The sequence below is a fragment of the Electrona antarctica genome, assembly GCF_951216825.1.
Source record: "Electrona antarctica genome assembly, chromosome: 19".
Classification (NCBI taxonomy): Eukaryota; Metazoa; Chordata; class Actinopteri; order Myctophiformes; family Myctophidae; genus Electrona; species Electrona antarctica.
The window spans coordinates 30,318,676-30,346,629 of record NC_136800.1 but is presented as its reverse complement, the minus strand read 5'-3'; the positions used below and the strand labels follow the sequence as shown (position 1 = coordinate 30,346,629).

The following is a 27,954-nucleotide window of genomic DNA, read 5'->3' as shown; positions in this document are numbered from 1 at the left end:
CCCCCTCCCCGCCCCACCCCTCCCCTTTCAATTGATTCAGTCTGAGTGAAAAGCAGTGAGGTAATAGATTCTGTAATGACTTCCCCCCCCCCCCCGCCCCACCGACAGACGTCGTCCATTCTCTCTCTCCCTCTTGCGAGAGCACACACGCACACACCTAGTACAGCATCGATTCTCAACTTTTTTAATTTTAAGGAACCCCCCCGCCCCGTTTGATATGCATTAGACCACAGACCCTCCATTTGAGACAATTAGTTTTAACCTCTGGGGACCCCCCCATCTTACAATAAGCTTATAAAATGCTCAAAGAGTTACAGACCCCCATTAAGGGTCCATTTGGACCCTGTTACTGGTGGTCCCCGACGTCCACTGAGAACCAACTGATCCCACAACATTGGGAAAAAAAAGCCCAAACTAGAATCCTATACAAAGGCTGCCTTACAGGGGTAGGTGTTAAAGTAATAGGGTTTACACAGGAGCGTCACTTGAATCCTATACAAAGGCTGCCTTACAGGGGTAGGTGTTAAAGTAATAGGGTTTACACAGGAGCGTCACTTTGACCGCCGTGCAGTACAGCCTCCCGAAGAAGCCCGAGGTCCTCTGCTTGACGCGCGGGTCCGTCGCCGCCCGCCACAGGTCGTGGATGTCCTCCACGTGGCCGTGCGACGTCATCATGCGCTCGTAGATGCACGGGTGGTACGGCGCCTTGCCCTCGCCCGAGAAGTAGACATGGTCGCGCGGCGACACGCCCATGGCGTTGGCGCAGATGCCCATGAAGACGTCGTCGATGTAGATGGAGGCGTTGAGCGTGAGCGTGGCGCGACGGATCTTCTCCGCCACATCGCGGGACACCACGTAGCCAGCGCCCGCCGTGTAGTCCGGGTACGCCGACCACTGGTACATCTCGAAGGGCACGAAGTACTTGCTGTCGCGCCGGCGGATGGGCGGCGCGCCGCGGTGCACGCGGCCGATCCAGAAGTCAGAGGCGCCCTTGGCGGCCTCGTCCTGCCACAGGGTAGGAGGCGTTTAGGTTTTAGTTGACGATTGATTATTGTATAATAACGATTTTATTGTTTTTGGTATGGAACGTTGGAACATATGAATGAAAATTACATTTCTGTTTACCTTTTTGGAACACACAATTGCACAGGACAGATATGACAAATAGCCGAAATACACAAAGAAATGACCGGTTCCAAATAATCAAAATGAAAAATGTACTACAACCATAAAAGGCAATGCATTTTATAATCGTACACTCACAACAAGGCGTTCTTGTGAGCTTGTAGATCGGCTATTTACGCTTTTTTCTTCAACAGATGAACATTATCTCAAATGATTGTATCCAGGCCTACCTGCAGGTAGCCCACAAGGTTGGGCATGTGGACGAAGATGTCGTCGTCGGCCGTCATGAGAAAGCGTGCGTGCGCACAACGGTCGTGCGCCCAGCGGAACTGCATGATCAGCTTCAGGGTCAGGTTGTGGAAGGAATCCATGAAGTCCTCCAGAATAAACAAGAATTAACAAAAATCAACGTTATCGCAGGTTTACATCCGTTAAGGATGTGGGTGATTTTTTTATTTTGGGGAAGCTCCATAATTCTTAGTTTTCAGGAAAGGGGAGTGTGGCTGTGCAGAGAGAGGCAGAGCAAGGAGAACCATAGGAAAGAAACAGGTCAAAAGAAAAAGCTGAAATATGTACATTTACTAGATTTTCAGGCCGCTATGTAGTTTGAAGTGTTAGACACTGCTGTATCACTGCTATGTGGTGCCCCATATGCAATGTTTTTGCATATGGTGTGACTATAGAGTGTATGCGCATGCACATGCATATCTGTTTGGATGTATGGGCTGCCACTTCCTGCATAACTTCCGGGTAGGATGATGATGATACGCGCATACCCTCTATTCTGATGGCAGACCTCTGATCAGCGTTGTGCCAAGTGTAGTGCGGATTTGATCAACGGTGTGCCTTGCAAGTCTGCATGTTGCACAAGTGATGTCTGCCATTCACACATTAGGCAATTTTAATACAGGATAGCAAAAAAGTAAGCATACGGTTACTCAGGTTAGGAGGTTAGGCATAAGGTGAAGAAAGTAGCAGGTATATATTTGAGGTTAGACATAAGGTAGAAAGAGTAGCAGGCATGTAAATGAGTAGCCCCGTTTGGAACCTCACCCTCCTCTGTTGGCTCTGAGAAGAGGTTCCGTGTCAGGATCATAAGTCGAAATGGGTCGAGACCTCCAAAAGCAGTGGCGAAAACTCTTTTCGCAGTATTTTATGCTAAAAGTAAAGGTATTTCTACAGAGCTACAGATGATAAAATTAGGAGTGGAAATCCCAGGCTTAAATTGCTTATTTCGTCAGCCTGTGGCCACGCAGTCAACCCCCGTTCACATGCGCAGTACTGCTTCCGTAAGATTGCATTGGGGAAAACATGGTACTGTCTGAGTGACGTCATAAGCTTTGTAAGGGGTTTGTTTCACCCTGCTCTAATTTCTTTTTATACATTTTATCATCTCTAGCTCTGTAGAAATACCAGAAATACCTTTACTTTTTGGATACGATACTGCGCAAAGGGTTCTCACAAATGCTTTTGGAGGGCTCGACCCATTTCGACTTATGCAGGTATATCCTGACACGGAACCTCTTCTCTGAGATTCCAAACGGGGCTAGTACATGAGGTTAGACATAAGGTCTTCTACCTGCTGGATCAGGTCGCCGTGCAGGCGGTCCTCGCGGTTGAGCGCCTCCTGGAGGCCGACGCCGCTCCTCTTGCTCCACGGGGGCTCCTGGGGCTCGACGTGTGGCACCCCCAGGACGAACACCACCTTGACCGTGACACCCAGGGACCGCTGAATGTAGGTCTCGTTGCCCCAGGTGGACCGGATGGCTCTCCGGCGGGCCGTGTTCTCCGGGGACGTCTTGACGAAGAGCAGGAGGAGGACATCCTGTCCCGAGCACTTGTCGGGGTGGTCCAGCAGGAAGCGGAAGTTGCTGAAGCTCTGCGCCTCCTGGCGGGCGATGGTGAAGCTCTTGTTGATGAAGGTGAATCGGTTCACCAGGTAGCGGTAGGAGTAGGACTTCACGTGACTCACCTATAGGGGTGTCGCCGTAATGAAATGTTAGTAAACAATTCATTGATATACGAATATTTGCAACGAATGATTTAGTTGTGTTTTGGGCATAAACATCTATTTGTTTCTAAATAAATGCCCTACTTGATCATATTACAGTGTCACACAAAAACATGAAAAGTAGCAGATCTACTGTAAGCTCCAAAGGCAGCGAGAAGCGACTACAGTATGACCAAAAGCGTGCACAAAATGTAAAAACTTTGAGTGTGCGGAGGCTCCTTTTAATTGAGAATTTGAATCCTGGCAAGTAACTGTTTTGGATATATGAGGTTTCCACCGACACGACAGAGACAATATATACGTAAATACATATGATTCAGAATCGCCTTTTAAGCTTTTTGCACATGGCAAAAATACAAACATTATTAGGGATGTAGTGAAAAACTCAATACGATAATATAACTAGATAAAGTGCCCCTCGGGGCACAGGTCTCCACCAGGGCAGGTCAGGTTGTGGCCTCCTGATGGCGCTATAATAGGCCAATGTAAAAAGGGTGCCATTTCTTCTTGTCTTGGATGGAAATTGGATGATTTGAGGCATTTTGTTCCAAAAATGTGTTTTGCAAAAATTCAACTGTTGGTGGCGCTATAACAGGCCAATGTGAAAAGGGTGGGATATATTCCTCAGCCGTAAGAAAGTCAGTGTAATATCAACAAATGTGTTTTACAAAAGTCGGCCTCCTGGTGGCGCTATAACAGGCTGTTCTGGAAAATGTGGGGCAGAGGTTCATCATTGGCATCCAGGGAGTGTGTGTACAAAATTTGGCATCGACCGGGTTAATGGTGCAGGAGATTAGCTGTACACAGACGGACGGACGGACGGACGGACACACACACGGACACACGGACGGAGTGCAAAACATACTCTCTCCCCATGCCTTCGGCCTGGTGGAGACAACAACAACAAGTCCATATTTATCGTGATATTAAAAATGACATGCTCGGAATAGAGAGGTTATGGATCATGTGATTATTAATGAGATGCACTCTGCTCGTTTGAGGCTTTGTGCCACTTTAGCTTGGTGTCTCTTGGCACAGAGCTGGTACAAACACCGACTAAAGCAAACGATTGCGATGATCTAAAACAGGGGGGTCTTCAACATTTTTCAGGCCGAGGACCCCTTAGCTGAGAGAGAGAGCAGGGACCCACCCATCACTACATTGTATAAAAGTGTTGCAGATTAAACCTTTTCATAGATTTGTATTTTGAGACAGTTTTAAACCCTCAATATTTACTTGATCATGGGCTCTGTACTTCTGTCTGCCTCCCCTCTACACTAATTATAGGAAAATAGGGGGTTGTGAGCTCGTAGATCTGCTATTTTAAGCCAATGTTCCCCATTACACAAACAGTTGGCGCCTTGGTGCACCCCCCTGTAGTTACTCTGAGGACCCCCTATTGAAGTAACCACTCACCACACTGCTGTCCAGCTGCTCCCAGCACACCATCAGCACTGACAGCACCAGACACGTGGTCATCAGCTGCACGCACTGGCACTTGCGTATGCGCCGGAAGTTCACAAACATCCTGGAAGCGGTTCCGTCAGGTCCTGCTGTGTGTAGTAGGGCCGTCGTCACGATTATGAACATTTTACTTGACGATTAATCGGCGCTCAAGTAACGAGCGATGAAACGATTCAATTGTGTTTCTGTCGTTATGAATAATAACAATAATAATGGAAACTAGAAAAAGTGCCCTTCTGGGCACAAGTCTCCACCAGGAGGATAGGACTGTGTGAGATGTTTGGCAAAATGTTTAGGAGTAATATAAACATGTTTGTTTGTTTGTTTTTTGCAACAATGTTCTTTTGTTGAGGAAATGCAGAGCCAGATCACTCATAGCATCTCTGAGGATAGAATTCTGGATGAGCAGGACATGTGCAGCATTTTGAACAAAACGGGCCACTTCTGAAAACTTTGGAAGGCAATGTTAGCCAATCAGTGTAGAATCTGAGAAATCCAACAGACTGTCTTGTTCACATGACTACAGAGATCATGTGTACCGATTTGCGTGAGATTTGGATGAAATCTGTGGGACTAACATAAGCAATGTGTTTTGCAGAAATCGGCCTCATGGTGGCGCTATAACCGGTAGATGTGGAGGGATGCAGAGACAATGTTTTTCCATGGCCTCTAGGGAGTGCGCATACATATGTTGTATACAGATCGATGCAGTTATAGCTAAAAACAGGAATTGGCCTGTTATAGCGCCACCATGAGGCTGATTTGGAAAAGAATGAGTCGTCCTCGGCCTAGTGGAAATGTGCGTGTATAATTTCACGGAAACTGCACACTGTTTGTGATTTGTGACATTTTGTTCGAAACGGACCAATCATGTGAGCTTTGGAAGCCAATCTTAGCCAATCAGGATGGAAGATGGGAAATGGTGCAGATCCGTGTTGATCACATGACTATGAAGATAGTGTATACCGAATTGTGCGATGTATGGATAAAATGTGTACGAGTAATCTACAGAAATGTGTTTTGCCTAAATCGGCCTCATGGTGGCGCTATAACAGGCCATTGAAGAATATTTGGGGCAGAGGTTCGTTGTTGGCATCCAGGGAGTGTGTGTGCAAAGTTTGGCATGGATCGGGCCAGCGGTGCCGGAGATTAGCTGATAACGGACGGACGGAAGGACGGAAGGAAGGACGGACACACACACACACACACACACACACGGACGGAGTGCAAAACATACTCTCTCCCCATGCCTTCGGCCTGGTGGAGACAAAAAACCATTTCTGGTTGCTTTCAGGCATTGGATTCACAAAGGGTGCGCAGGGCAGATATGACAAATAACTTACATAATTGAATAACTGCAAAAAATAAATAAACACGAATAGTGGAAATAGACAATCTACAAATGAGTCACATGGTGACGCGTTTTGAGCTTGTAGATCTGCAGTTTCCACTATTTATTCTTTTAAATAATATATGAACATCTTTCTTTATTTTTTTTTAATAATTTTTATCCCACGATTTTGTAACCCATTTTTCACCCCTGTGTCATCTAATGTGATCCTGGGCTCTACACACCCTCCGCCAACCTAGTCCCCATATATGGGGGACATGGGGAGAGCAACGGACTTGAACTCATGCTGCCTTCATGCCTGAGTGTCCAAGTTGCTCCTTTACACCTGGCAGGGGGGAGTTTCCCTGGTTGGACGTAGCGTGTGGAAGGAACACGTTATTCCAACCAGTTATGAACATCTTTAAACATGGAAATGATTAATACGATTATTGCGCCAGGCCTACCTGTGTGCACGTGTGGGGACGAGGAGGGGGAGGGGGTGGTGGCGGAGGTGGACAACGGTGTTCGGGTGACTGTGAGACTTCGGGCTCGCTGGGCGTTCCATCCTATAGGTTCTTTTTGCACATGCAGCTAGGAAGAGGCGATGGGGAGGGGAACGGTAGGTGTAAGGGGGAGGCTCACGGGGTCCGACGGGAAACCGTGTTCATCGTGGTGGCAGTTATCACTCTTTCTTCATCATCGTCGTCACCAGCATCATAGCGGCAGGGGACTCATCTTGTCCTGTCGGAGCCGTGGCGCCATGCTTCTGAAATGGAACACAGGATGATATCGTTGCTGTCGGGGCCAGAAAACCTCTAATCTCCATATTTTAACTTTTTGTTTTCGTTTTCGTTTTCGTAAATCAACAGCCTACTTGATCATATTACGGTGTCACACTATAAGCTTCAAAAGCAGCAGATCCACAAGCTTGAAACGCGGCGAGAAGCGACAGTTTGATCTTGTCAAATCTGCTGTTTTTAAATTTGAACCCTGAAAGTAACAGTTTTGGACAAACAAGGTTTCCACCCGACAGAGACGATTATGTTTACTGTTCGGATGAAACCAGATGACGTGCAATGAAACACTCTACTCAAAAAGGAAACAAGAGTGCATCAATTATCAAACTTCCAATCACTTAACTTCTACCGGTTACAGCATGCAACAAGAGTGCATCAATTATCAAACTTCCAAGTCACTTAACATCTACTGATTACAGCATTAGGCAATGCTAAATTCAGTAGTGGAAAGTAAGAATTTGTCAAAACGCGACGGAAGTAATGACAAAGATGGATCTGATACGCCCTCATCTTAGTCAGAATCAAACTAGCAGTTAACAAAACCCAAAATAGGCCATCTCCAAGGTCTCAATGCATCGCATGCATCTGAATTTAGTCTTGGTCAGACCACACAGACGTGTATGCAGTATGCACTGGTGCTGATTTCTTTGCATATCATTGCAGAAATGCATCAAAAGTAGCACATCCACAAGCTCGACACACGGTGTGAAGCGACGCGTTTTGAGCTCTTCAATCTACTATTTTTGCCACATTTGAACCTGAATCCTGAAACAGAGACGATATGCAAGTTATCATTGCAGTATAGTATGTCCAATGAAAAAACTCAATTAGATTGTCGATTGCAATTATGGGCACAACAATTAATCGTAAACTAAACATTTCACGATGACAACAACCAGTTCTGCTAGTAGAGCAGCAACAGTAGCTGAGGAGTCAAAAATGAAGTCAGTGGGGGGGGGGGGGGGGGGGGGTTTGGTACACCGAGTCTGACTGAATGCAAAAGCCAACACAGCAAATGTGATGCTGCAGGCCGCGCTATAATGGAAGGGTTTAAGGTGTGGACCCAGTGAAATCGCTGAGAGCCGTGGAAAGCACTCCGACACAATGGAGAGCATCAGAATAGCTCCGGAGGCACAATGCTGGGATGAGAATAGCCCTTCCGCCCGGGCCCTGGGCTATCCAGGGTGGGATCACCATGGCCCCTGGGCCCTGTGACTCCCATCGCGGGGGCCGAGAGCCTTTTTAAACATCATTAGAGGGCCCCGCTGCCTAATGGGGTCATTGGCTTAGAGTGGCTCTCTCTTTTCTGTCTGCCGGATAATGAGAGTGGAAACATCACCTAACCTCAAGGTTCACCATCAGCCCAGGTCCTCATGCATGCACACAGAGAAAATAAAGGTGCCAAATCTTAAAGAATGGCCTACTTGATCATACTACAGCAGCGTCACACAAAAGCATCAAAAGTAGCACTAGCAGACCCACTCGAAGCTCGATACACGGAGAGAAACGACACATTAGCTTGTAGATCTGCCATTTTTGTATTTGAATCCTGAAAAGTAACAGTTTTGGACATATGAGATTTCCACCCGACGGAAACGATATGAAAGTTATTACTGCTTTTTAAACATCATCATTAGAGGAAAGCATTCACACAGACAATACGGAGCCAAATGGAACAGAGTGATGCCAAATTAGAACCATAGCTTTTCAGACCTTATTTTAATGATTCTAGAAAGCAGTGTTTTCTCAACCTATGGATCGTGGCCCTCACATGATTTGGGGGGCGGCCCCAGATGACAGTGAAGTGACAATTCAAGGACATTTAAGACATTTTTAATACCTCGGAAAATACATACCATTACTGCTCCCCCTGGAGCTGCTTAGTGGCCAACAGTATAAGACTGTGGTTGTACTGGTCAGCTCCCAGGTATTAATGTGTGTGTGTGTGTGTGTGTGTGTGTGTGTGTGTGTGTGTGTGTGTGTGTTCTATGTGCAGGGCGTTTCTGAAAATGAGCACCTGTGCTCAGCTACTTCCCTGGGTAAATAAAGAATAAAGAAAATAAATAAATTTAAAAAACTGCATCAAAAGTAATCAACAAACTACACTATACAAACATTGGCCAAATCGTCAATATAAGAAACAGGTTAGCATTTCGAAAATAGGATTCATGAATATAGACATTATACCAAACCACTTTGAACAAAAAAAAATCACACCCGTGTGAACCGAGTGGTGTAATATAGCCTGTCTGACGTAATGAAATCATGTCTGACGTAATGAAATCACACCCGGGTGAACAGGGTGAACATAGCAACCATGCTCATTTTTTCTGCACTAACAAAGCCAGTTGTAGGAAATCACACCCGGGTGAACAGGGTGAACATAGCAACCATGCTCATTTTTTCTGCACTAACAAAGCCAGTTGTAGGAGTGGTTTACACCACTCAATAACAAAGCCAGTTATAGGAGTGGTTATAATGAGGACTATAATGAGACTGACTGGGAACAGAGTATCACATGGAAAATGCGCTTCTGGCAGGGGAACCTGACAAACTAGACTGACGAGACTTTAACCATACACAGTATATACTCTGCATGAAACTGGATACTACTGGCGTTGTGAGTTAACGGTTTTGGACATGTAGGTTTACACCCGACAGAGACGATATATCTGTTGTTGCGACCGAAGGTAGTAAATCAGGGATCATATCATAGTAAATGCGACCGCAAATAAGCCCATATGGAGATCCCTGATGTCCATATATTAGTATATGGATATATGTCAGAACCTGTTCTGACATTCCATATGTTGATCCTTCCACATCCATCCTTCCTCTTTGATGTCTCCCTTTTGAGAGTTCTCAACAGGCCCGAAAATTAAGGGCCGACCCTACCTGGGCCCTCATCTAACCCTGTACACTCAAGACACTGCCAGCGCTGCCAACCTTAGATCTCCATATGGAGCTGACCCGTTCTGACATTCCATATGTTGATCTATCTTACTTACTCAGGCCTTTAAATTCCCTGAGGAACATAGGCCATTGATGAGGCTCCTCCATCCCCTTTGGTCAGTTGTTGCAATGACAGCCCTTGTGCCTTCATCTCCTGCTCTGTGGTTCTTCTCCAGGTGGCTCTAGGCCTTCCTCTTGCCTTGCGGGTTCCATGGTAATGCATGTTTTGTGGTTGATCTATTGTGTCTTCGCAATGCGTGTCCTATCCATGTCCAATTCCTCCTCCTGATCTGTGTTGATCTGAGCTCAAACCCTGTACACTCAAGACACGCTCCATATATGGCCAGTGCACGCAAACTCGCCCTTTAGGTCGAGGTCGCTTCTCACACTCAGGCGTCTTACTGGTGATCAGTGTTTTGAGACAGAGAGAGAGAGAGAGAGAGAGAGCGAGAGAGACTCATGCCCATTGGCCACCCCTGCATAGTGGTGCCTCCAGGAAGACTGGAATTGACCAATGAGTCATCCAAAGGTCAAAGTGTCAAGGTGTTCTTCACTGTTACGTCATGTGTACAGATACACTACACTACAGTTAAGTGCCTCTGTTCTGGCTCCTCACACCTTGTAGCAGCATTAATAATTAACAACAAGGAGCGGGGAAAAAAGCTATAATGCAGAAAGAGAAGAGTTTGACCATTGTTGTGTTGTTGTTCTGGCACAAACATTCTGCACAAATGGCTGATCTACAAGCTCACAAAGCGTTGCATGTGCAACGTGTCGTGTTGTGCGACGTGTCGTGGTGTTGTGCTGTATTTACAGTGTAAAGATTTGGGTTTCGATGGTAAAAACTGAGCGGATCTAGTATAGAGCCCTGGGGGATGCCGGTCAACAGTGTAGTTTGAGTGGTTTTCAAGGTTATGTGCACAAGGTTCTTACTCTGACGTTATAAACACCTGAGGTAAACATATGTGTGCATGCAAAAGCTGTAAAATGACCTACAGCAAGTGACTAAAGATGTGTTACTAATTATTACAAACGTTTGCCCCCAGAACATGGATCCTAGGGTTTTCCCTGTGACCACCTTGTTAATCAATAACTAGGCTGTAGACAATTAGATTCAATCAGATTTGCCTCTAAATGCCATAGCTATTCAAAAGTAAAATACTGTGAACTGTGTTTTTAGTCTAACGATATGCTATAGGTTGTTGTTATTTTTAAGCATTTTACTTAGTTGACAGGAGTCCCCCAAGGTTCTATACTAGTACCCCTCCTTTCCCCCCCCCTCTCATCTGCGCCAAAAGGTAGCCGATCTAAAAACGAAAGGTACCGCATTGCAAGCTTGTAGCTAAATGTTAAGCAATTTTCGCCTGTTATAACAAGCCCAGAATAGGGGCACTGGGGCATTGGTTCTCAGAGCGAGACCGAGGGGCCCTTGAGGGGATTCCATGGGGTCTCTAGCAAAATAGGTTAATATAGCATCAAAATCAGTTCAACCATATTTTATGTTGGCTATTCGTAAATAATCAATCTACATCACGGCGCGTTGTGAACTTGGCGAGCAGTTCTTTTTAAAATAATTGAGAAGAATCTTCAAAACATTTTGAACAATCTTGAAAAATGTGAACACCACAAATCATATGGGGGTCTCTGGCATAAAATATTTGTAGATGGGGGGTCTGCAGAATATATGAATTGGGCGTTCCTCGACACTAAAATGGTTCAAGTTGTTTTATTCTTATGGATCATTTCAAGCTCATCTAGTCTGAACTGGATTGGCGCTGCGCAGGCCCGCCCTGCGGCATTGGGCCATTAATCTGTTCAAGTCAAGAGAGAGAGAGAGAAGAGAGAGAGAAGAGAGAGAGAGAGTGTTATATGGTACAGTGAACTGTGTCACTGTGGCCCAGCGGACACTAGACCTCATCACACAGTCTGACAGGTGCTCAGTGTGAACTGCCAACAATGTGAGCTTCCTCATCTTACACTGCCTTGTATAACCACAGAACAAAAACACACCTGGAGGCTGGAGCTCTGTGTGTGTGTGTGTGTGTGTGTGTGTGTGTGTGTGTGTGTGTGTGTGTGTGTGTGTGTGTGTGTGTGTGTGTGTGTGTGTAAAACAAATATACAAGTAAACACAATAAATATCATTGCTGTCGGGCAGAACCCTCTTATCACCATAGAACTTTCTTTTTAATAAATTAATGCTCTACTTGATCATACAACAGCGTCACACAAAAGCAGCAGATCCACAAGCTCGAAAGTCGAAACAAGCAATTTGAATACAGTCTTGTAGATAGTCTATGTTGTGCATGTTCCCCCCAGAATGGGGGGGGATCCAGTGGTTAACTCCTTTCTGGACCAGGGCCCACTTGATAAAACTTGACCTCTTGTCAAGATGTCACCCATCTGACAAGTGGTCAGATGGGTGGGCTGCTTGCATTGTTTATTTTAATGACCTATCAAACGACTGTGTTCTGGCTTGGATCAATGGAGGTAACATAGTATGCTTTAAGTTCTTATTTATCGGTATCACACTGAAAAAAGATTTTTTTTTTAAGGTTTAAAAAGTAAATAAATAATTGACACTTTTTATATTAATGTTATATTATTGTTATTTATTTATTTATTTTATTTTACAATTATTTGGTGGCCCACTTGCAATATCCTCATGGCCCACCGTTGGGTCCCGACCCACAGGTTGGGAATTACTGCCTTAACCCATGAACGCTAGCATCCATTTTCTGGGAATGCCATAATAGATAAACATAGCATCCATTTTCTGGGAATGCCATAATAGATATTAAACATAGCATCCATATTCTGGGCATGTCTTAATAGATGAATAATTGGTAAAAATAGGCACATTCTGGACAGATCTACAAGCTCACAGATCTACAAGCTCACAATATGTCTCAAATCTCAATATGACTTGTTATGAGCTTGCAGATCTGTTATTTTAGGCAACGCAATTTTGTGTAGAAGTGAAAAAGGTGCAGCTCATAACATTAGCTTCTGTTGCCACTCATGTTCCACTTCTCACTTGGATTCTCATACAAACCCCTTACACAACAGCAGCCGTTCAGACTATGTTAGTTAGTTGCTGCGAGAGTGAAGTCTAGCCAAAACCAACTCGGAATTCCTGAATAGCTGCCCTCCACAAATTCCTATCCAACATCAGGTTCTTGAGCTCTGCAGTGTTGTTAGCCAAGGTGTCGCGCCACAGCACGTCTACAGGTGGTACGCTTCTTTCCCCTCCTGGCTTTGCCCTGGGTTGGCTCCGATAGGGTCAATTTACTTGCCTCAAGTTCTGGGTGCCTGACGCAGTGCCCTGCCAGCCTTATCCTTCTCTCTCTGACTTTGTCCGTGACGCGTGGTAGGTCCCCATAGAGGTCCACATTTCTGATGCGGTCCGTCCATGTGACACCTAGTGCCATTCGTAGCATTCTTGTGTAGACTCCATCCAGGGCTTTTTCCTGTTGTACTGTGAGGGTCCATGTCTCGGCCCCATACAGCAGTACTGACTCCACAGTAGCTATGAACAGAAGGTCTTCTCCCATGTCTGATTTCCACACTCTCCTCATCCCGTGCAAGGCTTTCCAGGCAAGTGCTCGCCGAACCATCAGATCCTGTTCAGTTGAGGCAGTCCAGGCCCTTAGGTACTTGAAGTCCTCGACTTGCTCAAGCACCGTCCCGTCTGCAGTGGCAATGGTTTTGTCCTCGGTGTTGACTGTCATTACCTTTGTTTTCTTGGCATTGAGCTTGAGGCCGATGTTCCTGCACTCCTTTTCTACTGCCAGTAGTAGCTCCCTTCCTTTCTCGACTGTATCCGAGATTAGGGCGATGTCGTCTGCATGGTCAGGTCAGTGACCATGATGGGGTGTAGGCACGTAGAATACTCATGAGTTTCCCCCGGTGGATGGTGTCGAAAGCCTTTTGGAAGTCAATGAATGTGATCACCGCTGACAGGTTGCGCTCCCTTACCCCTTCCAATATCCTCCTCAGTGCCAGTATCTGCCCGACTGTTGTTCCGGGCGGAAGCCGTTCTGTGAGTTTCTCAGTAGAGGGTGTAAGATTGGTCTAAGACGATTGAGGATCATCCCGTTAGCGGTCTTGGCAACTTGTGAGCTCAGGCTGATGCCACGGTAGTTGTCCGTCTTGGTACTGGAACGATGTTCATTGTGCGCCATAGCTCCGGCTGCTCTCCAGACATGTGTGCTTTGTTGATGAAATCTAGCACCACCTCGTCTATGGGCACGTATTTCAGAACCTCTGGTGTCAATCCATCCTCCCCACAGCTCTTGCCGCACTTAGTTTTAGTTTAGTTTAGTTCGAACCTTTCACATGTATAACAATACATAATACATTATACACTTGAGTGGCCCGAAAAGGTGTAGGCTGAAGCTAAAAGCTTATAATTGCCTACCCTATTGGTTTACAGAACCAAATAAAAAAGAAATAATAATAATAATGATAATAAAGCTGACAAAACTGTCAGACAGTAAACTAAGAAAATAACAACTTGATCGTAGCCTTGGCCTTCTGGTACTCATCCATGGTGAATGGTCCATCTGGAATGGGAAGGACTATGGGTTTTATGGGTAATTTTCCCATTGGCTTAGAGGCGGCTGCCTCTAATCATGAAAAAGTGTCTACAAAGATCATCTTTGCAGCACTAATAGAGAAGTAGCAAATGTAATCCAGGCGCTTTTCAACCACCTTGCAAAAAAGAAAAGAAAAGTAGGAGAAGTACAGGCCCTTGGTGGACCCCGGTCTTAGACAATAGCTAGGTATAGGTATAATTGGTTGCTATAGTGCAAACAATTTTGCAATAGTAGTTGTCACATAGAGGAATACATCTAAACTACTGTATATTGAGAAGTTATATATCTAGATGTACATGTAATACTAATTACGGATCTTCAATTTCTTCATATTCATGTCTCTTCATACGGGCCATCAGGCTTGCCGTTACATATTGACATTTCTATGCATGATTGATTGGCTTTTATTGATTTAATACTTTATTAGGCAGAAGTGTAAACAGTACAGAGTACAGTCAAACACTTACCGGTAGTCTAAAGAGATATCACCGAAAAACGTCCTTGCAGTCTTGTTTCAGAAAGAAACAATGTATCCATATTTATTCTAGCATACATGTAAAGTTTGTTTATGCTTTTATGGTTAAAAATGTACAGATATGGCCCGGGCCGGCCTACCGTTCCAGGCACCTAGGCTGGTAATACAGCGTGTCACAGGTTCGAGTCCCGATCTCGACAACCTTTGCTGCGATCTCCACCCCCCCTATCTCTCTATAAAGTACACATAATCATGCTAAAATAACGAAGGATACATCATATTCCTCATGCTTTTATGGTCGGATTGATTGATTGAATACTTACTATTAGTGAATAGAAATGTTAACAGCACATGGTACAGTAAGACATTAAGGCTAACAACATTATTAACACAATAATAGTTGTCATCAATACAAAACATTACAAAGGAGAAAGGGAAACAACGGTGGCAGTGAATGTCAAAAGAAGTGTAATTTTGAAAGAAACCAGTGATATAATGGATGGTGTCAGGGCACTGATCATTGTCACAAGTCACAGTGTTTGTCTACTGTTGCCCTGGGGGCTCGTTGTTTAACCTAGAAGGGTGTTGTCTATTTGAGGGTGTTGTCTAATGGTTATGTTAACATATCCTGAGAACCGACACTTCCATGAGGTTTTACGCTCTACTCGTCATTCACGCTTAAACCTGAGGCAATGTGAAAGTAAATGCCCCCCAACCCCCCCGCACCCCACCACCGCACCCCGCCCCCTGCACCCCCACACCCACCCACCCATGCTGTGATAGCCTTGTCCCCCATCCACCCCGCCCGCCCGGATCTAATAACAAGCCCTGTGAAAGTGAGCCATCCCGCCAAGCATAGCTCCCAAGTCACAGCTTGTATAAATAGATTTGTAACGGGGGAGGGAGGGATTACTAGACTTTAGTAATTAAATAAATAGTCGTTCTACTAGCTTGTAGATCTTCTGCTATTGGTACTGTATATGGATGCTGGGGTTCAAACGGTCAAGAAACAGACAAAAGACATAATAAAATACAAGGGTGCCACCACTCACTCACTCACTCACCGGTAACGAGATGATATCAGCCTGTTGTTTGATGTGTATCCACAACCAGCGCTTCTCCCATCCAGACTCCTGTTCTCTCCTGTACAGATCCACTCCCTGTATCTCTCCCTCTCTCTCTCTCTCCTTTAGCCCGGAACTTTCACGTTGACTTTTCCTCTGAGGATGACAGATCTCTGGGAGTGACGATCACTCTCTTTATCAAAGAAGCCAGGCGTCAAATTGGCAGTTGAGACGTCTGTGTGTGTGGAGAGAGGGTGTGAGCGTTTGTTCTGTGCATGCAGCGCGCGCAGGCATGGGTGCATGTGTGTGTGTGTGTCACAGTGTGCATTTGTGGTTTTCCATTGCAAACCTTTCGCACTGAGCTGAGCGTCCCTGCGAGGGTGGAGTGTTAAAAGTCCTCTGCTTATTATAATGCATTCTGGTTGCCTAGGTCCTACTGGCTCTCCCTCTCCCCTCCCTTTACTATCAGTGTGGGGGTGGGCAAGCGGTCGCTCGGCGTGTAGGTGGAAGGGGAGGGGAGTTAGCCAGTGACGGAACGTAACCAAGTAGATTCATTCAATTACTGTACTCAAGTACAATTTTGAGGGACGTTTACTTTACTTGAGTACTTAAAAATGTTTAGATCGTTGCTGTCAGGAATAAACTCTTATCTCCATATTCTAACTTTTTGTGGGGTTTTTTATGAATGTCCTGCTTGATCATATATGAGTGTGACACAAATGCAACAAAGGTAGCAGATCTGCAAGTTCAAAACACAGCGCGATACATTTCGAGCTGGTATCGATCTGGTACTTTTGATACTTTTGAAGTTGAGTAGCTGAAAGGTTAACAGTTTTGGACACCCGACGGAGACGATATTTTAATTATTCTACTCAAATGTTTTACTTTCTACTCCACTGCAATTATTTGACAAGTTTGGTTACTCGTCAAATTTTGAATACAGGGCTTTTCCCTTGTAACAGAGTATTTCTACCTCCGGTATCACTATTTGTACCCCAATAATATAACTTTGAGTACTTCGTTCCCGCACTGGGAGAAGGAAGCAAAGGACAGATGAGCTATGACTGGGAGTCTGGGAGATATCTGGCCTTCTTGCCTTTGTCTCAGCAATTCCCTCAGGCAGTGACTAACAAAAGGTGGAGTGGCGGGCAACAATGGTCATCACGGGCCAAAATAACACTAAGGTTTTCACTCAACCTCGCTGGGACTTTAATACCAATTATTATAACGTATCTGTCGGGTGGAAAACCCATATGTCCAAAACTGTTACTTTTCAGGATTAAAATTCAAAAGTAGCAGATCTACAAGCTCAAAACACATGGCTTCGCGCCGCATTTTGAACTTGTCGATGATGGATCTGCTACTTTTGTGTGATGCTGTCATATGATCAAGTAGGGCCTTAAATCATGAAAACCAACAAAAAGTTATAATATGGAGATCAGAGGTTTCTGCCCGACAACGACGATAGGAGGAAGGATATCAGGTTAGCTGAGCTCGCTCAGGAAGAGAGAAAGAGAGAGGGGGGATTTTTTTGTACCTGCGGATTTCCGCAGGTACAATTAAGATGGCTTCCTGCTTGTGATGTTGTAATGATGACTTATACAGCTGGATGAGGATTTTGGGTTATTCCCCCGGATATCTATTAGAGCAGTGGTTCTCAAAAGTTTTCATGTCAAGGACCCCCAAATGAATATATGCCTGTGGACCCCCCATCTGAAAAGGTGTCAAAAATGTTTTCACGATTTTTTGACAATAGCCGATAGCTGTATACTAGGAAAGACATCCACACCACTACTAGTCAGTGGTGGAAGAAGTTATTTTAACACAGTTTATTTTAACACAGTTGAGTAAAAGTACAAAAGCATTAGTATCAAAACATGAAGGACCACCAAAGAAAAATACAAATATTCCCACAACATATTGCATCATGATGCATTGTGAGCTTGTAGATCGGCTATTTTGGAATAGCCAAAGTATAATATAGGTCTTACTCTTAACCCATTTAGACCCAAGGCTGATTCTAAACCCAAACCACACCAATAAGTTGCCATGCAAGTCCTTGCAACATGTCACTATGTCCAACTACTTGCAACCATTAGCTTTAAAACGCCTTATAAATCCTGACCTACGTTTTCTGAAAAACAAAAATTATGTGATACGTGTATATGTATCCGTCTGAGCACGGAAATAGCACACACACACACACACACACACACACACACACACACACACACACACACACACACACACACACACACACACACACACACACACACACACACACACACACACACACACACACACACACACACACACACACACACACACACACACACACACACACACACACACACACACACACACACACACACACATTTTTTGTGCAAAAGTAATGCTTGGAATGGATTCAGAATCATGAAAACCCCATAGTTTGTCACATGCTAGCATAATTAAATTCAGACATTTTTGCCATATATAGGATGTGAATGGTATGGTCACATATAAACCCCTATAAAAAAGTGCTCAATGCCGACAGCCGGTCAGCAAATATATTCATGAATGTATATATAGACAATATTTTAGGCCAATAAAAAAAAGATTATATACAAATTTCCCACTTTAAACAAAGGAAGCATGTTGACTCCGCACACACACAAATGATTCACAGAAAACAAAGTAGGGAACAGAAATATTATACACACCTCACACTGGCTGTAAACTCCCGCCTTTGCTGAGTGATACGAGTGGATCACAGTGTTGAGACAGCAGTGGTGTGCGGGGTGGAGTTCTCTCCCTAAACAGGTCAACATACAGGAAGCTCAAGTTGAAGTGGTGTTGTTGTGGGTATGATGATGCTGGCGGTGGTGACAGACAGCATGACTACAGAACGCATGTTGTTCCACTAAAGACGACCTTAGGCCAGCCCCTTATCTCCACTGTAACCATCCCTCAAGAAGACACAGGGTTCACAGGGTTTGATGTACTTCACATTGATGGCAGAGGAAACCATGCAAGGCACCAACCTGTTCATCGGGAGCAGTTAGGGGTTCAGTGTTTTGCTCAAGGACACTTTGACACTTTGCCAGGAGCCGGGAATCGAACATGGAACCTCTGGATTCCAAGGTGGCCGCTCTACCTCCTGAGCCACTGCCGCTCCTGTGTGGTAAGATACCCCCCAGAGCAGACCAAGTACAGAGCCAAAGGTCAAGTTTAAAGAGAATCCAGGGTTTAAGTAGTTAAATGTCTGAATATACACATCAACATGACAACACTTATGCTGTGAAACAAGTCTATGAAACTATCAATGAAATATATGAAAAAGTTGAATCTGCAACACAATTTTACACAAGGGGTCACCGCCCCGGCCTGAAAAATCACACCTGTGTGAACTGAGCGATGCAACTATACATTGTTATAGTTACTGTACTGTACTGTGCTCTGAACTGCATTGTACTGTATTGTTCTCTGTAGTGTACTTTGATTATTTTTGGATGAATCTTCGAGAAATGACAGAGTTATCATGTGGGGGTCCCCGGGGGGTCCCTCGAACATCCGGCCCCCCATGAACGCACCCAGGGGGGCGGCCCGGTACTGGCGAGCCTTCCAAGCACAAGGCAATGCAGCAGGACACGTATATTTGCAGATCTGTTATTTTGGGGCCCAGGGGTTACTGTTAGGTAGATATTGACAGTTTAAAGCAGAAATAACATGCATTTTATTTGCTCAAACCATTTATTTCTAATGGTTTGAGCCTCAATCACCACTCTGATATAACCAGTTGGATTTTGTGTCTGTTTGAAATGCTGAGGAAGGCCGACGTGTCAAAACGTGTCCGTTTCTCTTGGTAGACTGCTGCTGCTGTGCACCTTACATAAACTACTCAAGGGAGTGCAGATAATCGTTTCATTGTATAAATTCAAGAATCTGCAGCCAGTTTAATTAATTAATTGTAAGAGACACCAAGCCTCCACTTGAGTTGATCGTGCCTTCTCCTGACGGACTTGATCCGGTAGGAGAGTTGCCTAAAATTGTGGCTTAAAATGCTGATGTCCTCACAAGTATAGTAATACAAACGTGTGTGTGTGTGTGTGTGTGTGTGTGTGTGTGTGTGTGTGTGTGTGTGTGTGTGTGTGTGTGTGTGTGTGTGAGAGAGAGTGTTACATGATGTGTGTTTGTATACTGTACATGCGCAGTGCTAACTGCCAACTGTGGGATCTATTCTATAGTGTGAAGCCTGTGTGTGTACATACTACTACCTATAGGCTTCCCAAAAAGGTCAGCCAGGAGTTGAAGAATTTTAAGTGTTGTTCCCAGTTCCTCCATGTTAATCAATAGCTAGACTGAAGAAAACTTTAAAAAACAAAACACTGCAGTTTCAATTCCATGTAAATTAAAAACAAAACACTGTAATTTGCTCCTTTTTTTTTAGACAATGCTTAGTTCATCACAGTCTAATGATAAGCTTTATTGCGGTCAGTCACTATTAACCACACGAACCCTAGCGTCCCTTTTCTGCAAAAATATTCTACAAGCTGGATCTGCTATTTTCAACAAAGAGATTTGGTGTGTAGATCAAGGGTTTTCAAATTTGGTACGCCGTCATGAAGAATTACAGACCGCCACGCCCTGACAAGCACTTGGAATTGTAGTACATTTTGTTCAACTCAGTTCCACAGATAAATGTTGTGAAAATAGCTGATCTACAAGCTCACAATGTCTCACACTGCGAGGCATTGTGAGCTTGTAGATCGGCTATTTGCACAATAAGACGCCTTGGCAAAAAAGCTTAAGTTCACGCTGAGTTTTTTTCTACAGAATGCAGTCCTGCTTTTCTAATGCTTCTCCCAAAAAGCTGGTTACAGGCCTCTTCCTGTCTCAGCTCGATTATGGCGATACTGTCTACCGCTTTGCTAGTTCCTCAACTCGACCCCTTGTTTCATGCTGCATTGAGGTTCATAACCAACTCCCCCTATTAGGACTCATCACTGTACTCTGTACGCCCTAGTGGGTTGGTACTCCTTAACGTCTCGCAGGTTGCTACATTATATTCTTACTTATAAAGCCATTCTTGGTAATCTCCCACTTGACATTTGTTCTAAATTTGATCTTGTCCAAAACTCTCTCAACCTCAGATCAAATGCTTGGCTGCGCTACGTCGTGCCCCCAACAATCTGTGGCTGGAAAAAAAAGCCTTGCTTATTTCGGACCCTGATCTTGGAATGACCTACAGACCAGGCTCAAACTGGCTGCTGTGATTCCCCTACCTAGTGAGCTTTAAAAGGATTGCCATGGGCACACTTCCCTAACACTGCATCTGCTTTGACCTATAGCAAATGTTCTCTTGCTTTTTAGTTTACTAGCAAATTGTGTTGCTTAGTTTTTATTTATTAGTCTTTATTGGTTGCGCTACTAGACGTTCCTGTTCTCCCTTTGAGCTTCTTCGGTAGTGGGTACTGTATTTATGAGCATTGTATGTTTGTCCTGTTTTTTTTGTCGTGTATTTATTGTTACTGGCAGAGCTGTGTCACTTATTTTGCCTCTTCTCTTGGCCTCTCTATCGTATCGAGACTGTCTCTCCACCCAACATGTTTCGTGTGTGTGGGGAGTGACCCCGCCTCGCTCGTGGCGTGGATGTCTCTTTGGGACACGCCAGTTGTGCTGGCACACACGGGTGTGTGGGGCCCAGGTGTGCGTGATTGCACAGATTTTTTGATCTCCACCGAGCAGTCCAAGACGTGGTCTCCTCGCATGCTACTCAGCGGTGGGTGTCATTGTCACCTTCACCAGTCAAGCCAGCCTTGCGTCTGGTGGGCTGGCTTGGGCGGCCCTTCACCCCAGTGGTCTCTGGCCTTAGTGTCTTGCGGGGCCGGGCTCTGGGTGGCGTCTAGCGCCTGAGCATTTGGCGGCGGATGGCGTCTGGCTGTCCGGCCGTTCCAGGGGTTGTAAATACATTACATTTAACATACATGATAAATAATTCAAAATTCAGTATGTGCTGGGTCGGAGCCCACTGGTGTTGTCTTCGGGGTTCTGGGACTGCTTCGCTTCCTCACGAGGTGTCTTACAGAGTTCCCCATACATATGAAATATGTTGGGTGGAGAGATAGTCTCGATACGATAGAGAACGTTTGGTTACGATGTAACCTTTGTTCTCTGAGTGAAGAGACTATCTCTCCACCTTGATGTCGCTCAGAAGCGGTGTCGATCAAGTAAACCAGTGTGGTCGCGCACACCTGGGCCTTGTGTGCCCGTGCGTGCCAGTGCAGCTGGTGTGTCTTGGGGAGGTGTCCACGTCGCGAGTGGGGTGGGGTTGTTCCCCATGCATGTGGGGTGTGTCGGGTGGAGAGATAGTCTCTTCACTCAGAGAACAAAGGTTGCATCGTAACCAAACGTTATCTACGTGAAAAGAACACGGAAAGAACATGGAAAGAACACCATGGACTGTCATACGAGTGTCTGCGTGAGTGCTTGAGTCAAAACCTTAATAACCAATTGAGGATTTAAGTGAACTGTTGATCACTTATAATGCCATGTTAACGCGGCAGCTTGTAGAGCTGCTATTTTCGGAAAATGTTCCCTCTATGGAGCTACATACATATGTAAAATCTAAATATGTTTCATTTTAAGTGGCCTTACAAAAGTGCTGGGTAATGAGGTTCAAGCCGATTGATATGTGAAGGTTCATTATAAAATCAAGGTGAAACTAAAATAAAAACAAAGCACAAAACACGGGATCAATATAAAGCTGTCATATAAACTAATACAGTTACAAAATGACCAATAAGAGGGTATATCAATACAAACCACAAATACCAACTGAAACAACAAAATAACACAATAAAATAGTGAACAAAATCAAATACTGAAAATAGTCATTTCTTTTAATATTATCTCCCCACGAAAGTTTGGGGTTGAACTTGAGTGAGTTCCCTAGGAGGGCCACGCTGGCCTGTACGGTGTCAAGAAGGGACTGAGATCATGAGGGAAGCTCACGTCTTTGAATAATTGCTCCGCAGTGTTTGTCTCGTTGAATCAAGTGACCATTTTTCCCTAACAGATTGATTCATTTTATTTCATTTACAGTCAAGTGTGACAAGCTGCAAGTGTGATAACGTATAAATGTATAATCAAAAGTAACAATTTTAGCCCCACGGGAGGTGTCCACGGACAAGGAGGGAGACCTGAAAGATTTAAGTGTCAATAATATGTTTGTAATGTGTCATGCCAGCTGTCACTGCCATGAAGGAGGGAGAGAGAATACAACATTGATACAATAATAGAACACCAAGGAGGGTGTGACGAAGAATTAAGCAAAATATAACCATAATAAATTATCCACAGGATACCTTGACGTGAGTGCATTGATTTATGATTGATTTGATTTTCATAAGTGACTCGATGTACTTGTATTCATATGATTGACCTAATTGATGTTTGTCATAATTTTCATTTTTATCTTTTGGAATTCAATGTTTGACTAACACCTCAAATTATGTTTCAGCTGTATTATCATGCTTACAATTTAATTCAGTGATTTATAGTCCCTAAGTGGTGCGCCCCTCGAACGTATGATATTACTAGGTTAAATGTCTACTTAGTTTTTGTCTGGTCATTAAGTAAATTATGACCAAGGAGGGCTGTTGGGATAAAGTAGACCTTTAAGCAGTAACCATTAATTATGAGAGTGTGCACCCTAGCTGTGCTCAAGCAAGGTCACAGAGCGACAGAAAGATTTCTATATAGTGTCTGAAAAAGTAGAGACACGTCAGAATTCTCCAGGATAGACGAGCCTTCTGTCCTGCTTCCAGGGGCGCCCCCTATCAACGGACTGATATGAGCAAATCTGATTTGTGATGTAACAGGTCGTATTTGCTATAATCTATGCCTTTGCTGTTCATATGCAAATCACATGACCATTCATTTTGGGATAAGTATCCCGGGAAATCATTAAATATATGATTCCATGACTTTAATACAGCCTGTTTATTGGACTCTCTGATAACTCCCGAACAACCATGACGCATCAGTACTGTATTTATGAGCATTGTATGTTTGTCCTGTTTTTTTTGTCGTGTATTTATTGTTACTGGCAGAGCTGTGTCACTTATTTTGCCTCTTCTCTTGGCCAGTTCACACTTGTAAAAGAGACTTCAGTCTCAATGTGGTTTTTACTGGTTAAATAAAGGTTAAATAAAAATAAAAATAAACAATGTTTGCCACTTTAAGTAATATTTGACAATGTGGCCAATTTGTGAAAAGTCATTAAATTGTCACTTTAGAAATGTGCAGATACCCATATACACTTATACTGTATGTTGGTTTGTTTACTGTTGAAATACTTGCCATTAATATAATGGTTGCAACTGTATTAATTGATTGCCCAAGTCCCATGGTGGGAGTTCTGCTCTGATTTTGGTCAATATTAAGTAGTTCCGGTCATTTTGTGGGGGGCACAGGGGGCCACGCATTAAAAGTAAATTAATCCAAAAAACTAACGTCATTTGTATTGTTGACCTATTTAAAAAATATTAGTGTAACTTTCGTTCATTTTTGACCCCTCTATCACACGGAACTATGTTTTTTGTGTCCATCACTACACCCAAAAAATAGTTCCATGTGATAGAGGATTCTTAATAGGATTGGTTGTTAAATATCCCTAAATATTCAGCACAACAATTTAATGGATTGAAGATGACCTCTTGGGTGGGGTGGAATTGTCAATGATCCCGTGGTGCCACCAGTACGACACATCTTCAGTTGTGTGCCCCGACCTCATTGGATGTTTCGGCCACTTATCACAAGACACCCTCTGCCGAGGTTGGCCCACCACAGGCTGATCAGACATGGGTGTGTGTCGCATGGTGGCACCACGTGGTCATCTAGAAGCCCATGTTGCGTCCCTACGTTTCAGCCACAGCCAGTGACTGCTCCGTTCTGACGCACTGGAAAGTTATTTGATTGCCTTCCGTTGGGCCTGACCTCTGATCCCCACTTCCTGCAGGAGCCTTGTGGTGGAACTGGCTACAAAGCCTCTGCAGCCCACCTCCACGGGCCACACCTTCACGTTCCAGCTCCGCCCCTCTGCTTCAGCTGCTAAGTTGGCTTTTTCGGCTCGAATGCCTCATCGATGGCATCCTCCAATGGGACTGTTAGCTCAACGATGAAGACACGCCGACAGGATTTGGACCAGAGGACCAGGTCTGTACGCAGGTTGGTTGCTGCAATTTCGGGTGGGAAGGTGAGCCTCTGGCTGAGGTCTGTCCGCATTTCCCAATCCCGGGCTTCGCTCAGTGGGCCTGAGTCTGGAGGCAATGGCTTGGTCCGCCGTTTCTCCCCTTCCCGGATGAAGGTTGTTTTCCGTGGGAAGGTAGTCTGGGCATTTAGAGGCATGGCATTGGTGGTTGCCCTCTTGGGTCAAAGTTGAACGAAAGTTGCGCATATATTTTAGAAATAGGTCAACAATACAAATGATGTTAGTTTTGTGAATTAATTTACTTTTACTGCATGGTGCCCCCCACAAAATGACCGGAACTACTTAATATTGACCAAAACCAGAGCAGAACTCCCACCACGCGACTCGGGCAATCAATTAATACAGTTGCAACCACTATATTAATGGCAAGTATTTCATACAGCTTAATCATCTGTAGCCACCCTGATTACTAACAATATATCCCAAACCCTAACCTCAGTCTTAACCGGCCACGTAGGTCGCTAACCCTAACCTTAGTCTTAACCGGCCATGCTTCAGTCTTAACCGGCCACGTAGGTCGCTAACCCTAACCTCAGTCTTAACCGGCCAGGTAGGTCGCTAACCCTAACCTCAGTCTTAACCGGCCAGGTAGGTCGGACTAACGGGATGGCAGACTTATGGGCCGTCCCCGTTTGGGTACCACTGGTGTAGAGGGAAAACAGAAGTGGACCTAGTATAACAGTGGTTCTCAAAGAGGGGTACAACTACAAATGGCCTAATGCATAACAAACTGACCCCTGTGGGATCACTGTCATGCACCTCCTCATGTGCCTATAATGCAGTGGTTCCCAAACCTTTTCAACCCCAAATTGACACTAATTAGCCTGCGGACCCCCATTTGAAAATATATGCCAGGGACCCCCAATAAGAGAAGATTTTTACAGCTCTAACGGTGATTCTCAACCCATTTAATTTCAAGGACCCCCAGTTTGACATGCATTAGTCTATATGGAAAGCATTGAATGGCATTTCTGTGCAAGATCTTATGACAATGAATTCCCATGAGTCCATTCAAACAAAGTACAGTTCAGATTCAGTGCCGATTATACAGTATGGGTATGGTTGGCTGTGCACAAATGGGTACCATATTTTCATTTTGTCCGACACACACACCCTGCTACAGAATCTTTCTCTAAAGAAACCACTTGCTGTGTGTGTGTGTGTGTGTGTGTGTGTGTGTGTGTGTGTGTGTGTGTGAGAGAGAGAGAAAGAGAGAGAGAGAGAGGCAGAGACAGAGAGAGGCCACTCAAGGGACAAAAACGTTTACAATCTAATTTGTACCTCAATGGCAGCAATCAGCCTGTTCTAATTTGGTTTCTATCTCTCTCTCGCGCACGCGCGCGTGCACGCACACGCACGCGCACACACACACACACACACACACACACACACACATACACACACACACACACACACACACACAGTACTCAGGGGCTTTCCTTCAGTAGAGCTATCATCTTATTTCTTACACAATATAGATAGGCTAATCCACTTTGTTAAAGCAATAATTATCTTGATGAATAGATTCAACTTAGTTAGCCGTAGGCTACTCTTGTGCTCAAATCTGGTCTGGATCGTAGACTATACCTATATTCTATGCCGACACTGTCTATAATTTATCTTGAGTATGCATCTGTAATAATAACAACAGAAAACAGTATTCTTAAAGTTTGGACTTTGGTGCGTGCACAACAGAATGAACGAATGATTGTTGGTGGCGGCGGTGCAGGCGTCCACCTTGCAAGCATAATCCAGCAACACATTCTTCAAACCAAAAGACTTGCATAACCAGTACCACGAATCATAATATTAAATAGTCTACTATACCCTCAATACACGTCCTCCATATTCAGGCACAAGTTCAAGGAAACAAGAGGCTGCAGGTGGGGTGGTTCCTCTTCATGGTGATTTTAACAAGCGGTATGGTATTATTATATTATTAATTTTTGTGTGGTGGGTTTCGTAATGGGTCGATGCCTTCACTGTCACACTCAATCTGATTTACCAGAAGTCAGAAGAGAAAACTGTTGGAGCTGACAGGAGTCACAGGATTGATGAGAGCGAGCTGGCAGACTTCCAAGTTCCAACTGCTGCTCACACACACCCACACCCACTCTACACCCCCAAATAAAAACAAGGCGTGTCGATAAATAAATGAATGAATTAATGAAATTGTAGAGGCGTGTCATGCCATGTGCCACATGACGTCGAAAAATAAATAAACACAATTAAGTAAAGAAAAAGAGAGAAAGGAAAAAAAAAAGTTTACTTTAATAAATTAATTGGGGGCCTTGCGGGGGCCTGTTGGGGCACACATTTTAATTAATTAATTGGGCACAAAGTCCATGAAATAGGTTGTTTAGCTCTTTTGTCATCAGTGTTGTCTTTATTATTATTGGGAATCAATGAATTACACGACTGTAGCTCTGGTCCATAGCTATTGAGCTAGCACGACTGTATGATTGTTAAACACTTAAAATCCATCTATTTGAATTCATAAGGGCGCTGGCGATGGGTTGGGTTCCCAGATTCCAGCCCCATCATGATTTTCTCTTCGCAGATAAGGCTGGGACCGAGGCTACAAATTCAAATGGGCTGTGGCACATTTATTGACGTAACCACTAGATGGCACTCATTCCCTAGCTTTCATAACGTTGAAGCGAGTCTGTTTAAAAAGACTGTGATTGCTCATAGACCCCCTTTCCACCGGTTGGTTCCCAATGTTCAGTTCTTTTTGGTTCTTAGACCATGAGCCAGAGCTCCAAAATTGGTGGGGAAAACTATACCTATATTAAATCGTTTATAGGATCAATACAAGTAAATGAATACATGATAACCCTTCCACAGTAGTAGCTTTTCCATATTTTCGATTATTTTTGCACATTTTC

General features: G+C 44.4%; 1 protein-coding gene across 9 annotated transcripts; it reads right to left on the bottom strand.

Moving 5' to 3' along the window:
* Positions 1–173: 173 nt before the first annotated feature.
* On the bottom strand, positions 174–27,170 carry LOC306943362 (lactosylceramide 1,3-N-acetyl-beta-D-glucosaminyltransferase A-like). 9 transcript variants are annotated; one of them, XM_079529642.1, is made up of 9 exons: positions 26,894–27,170; positions 18,837–18,969; positions 18,516–18,607; positions 15,814–16,048; positions 6,395–6,696; positions 4,553–4,686; positions 2,705–3,097; positions 1,356–1,502; positions 174–1,005 (listed from the first exon to the last, which is right to left on the bottom strand). In XM_079529642.1, the coding sequence occupies exons 6-9, from the start codon at positions 4,661–4,663 to the stop codon at positions 493–495; spliced, it is 1,164 nt and encodes a 387-aa protein (XP_079385768.1). In that variant the 5' UTR covers positions 4,664–4,686; positions 6,395–6,696; positions 15,814–16,048; positions 18,516–18,607; positions 18,837–18,969; positions 26,894–27,170; the 3' UTR covers positions 174–492. The 9 variants fall into 9 exon arrangements, with proteins under 9 accessions (XP_079385768.1, XP_079385765.1, XP_079385770.1 ...); XM_079529639.1 differs by having other exon boundaries at positions 175–1,005; positions 4,553–4,689; XM_079529644.1 differs by having other exon boundaries at positions 175–1,005; positions 4,553–4,689; positions 6,395–6,693.
* Positions 27,171–27,954: the final 784 nt, after the last annotated feature.

Bases quoted from the DNA above. Each gene is read 5' to 3' on its own strand.
- LOC306943362 (XM_079529642.1), bottom strand. From the start codon at position 4,663: ATGTTTGTGAACTTCCGGCGCATACGCAAGTGCCAGTGCGTGCAGCTG. The intron at 3,098-4,552 runs GTGAGTGGTTAC...ACACCCCTATAG, and splicing joins AGCAGCTGGACAGCAGTGTG to GTGAGTCACGTGAAGTCCTA. The intron at 1,006-1,355 runs GTAGGCCTGGAT...ACCCTGTGGCAG, and splicing joins ACCTTGTGGGCTACCTGCAG to GACGAGGCCGCCAAGGGCGC.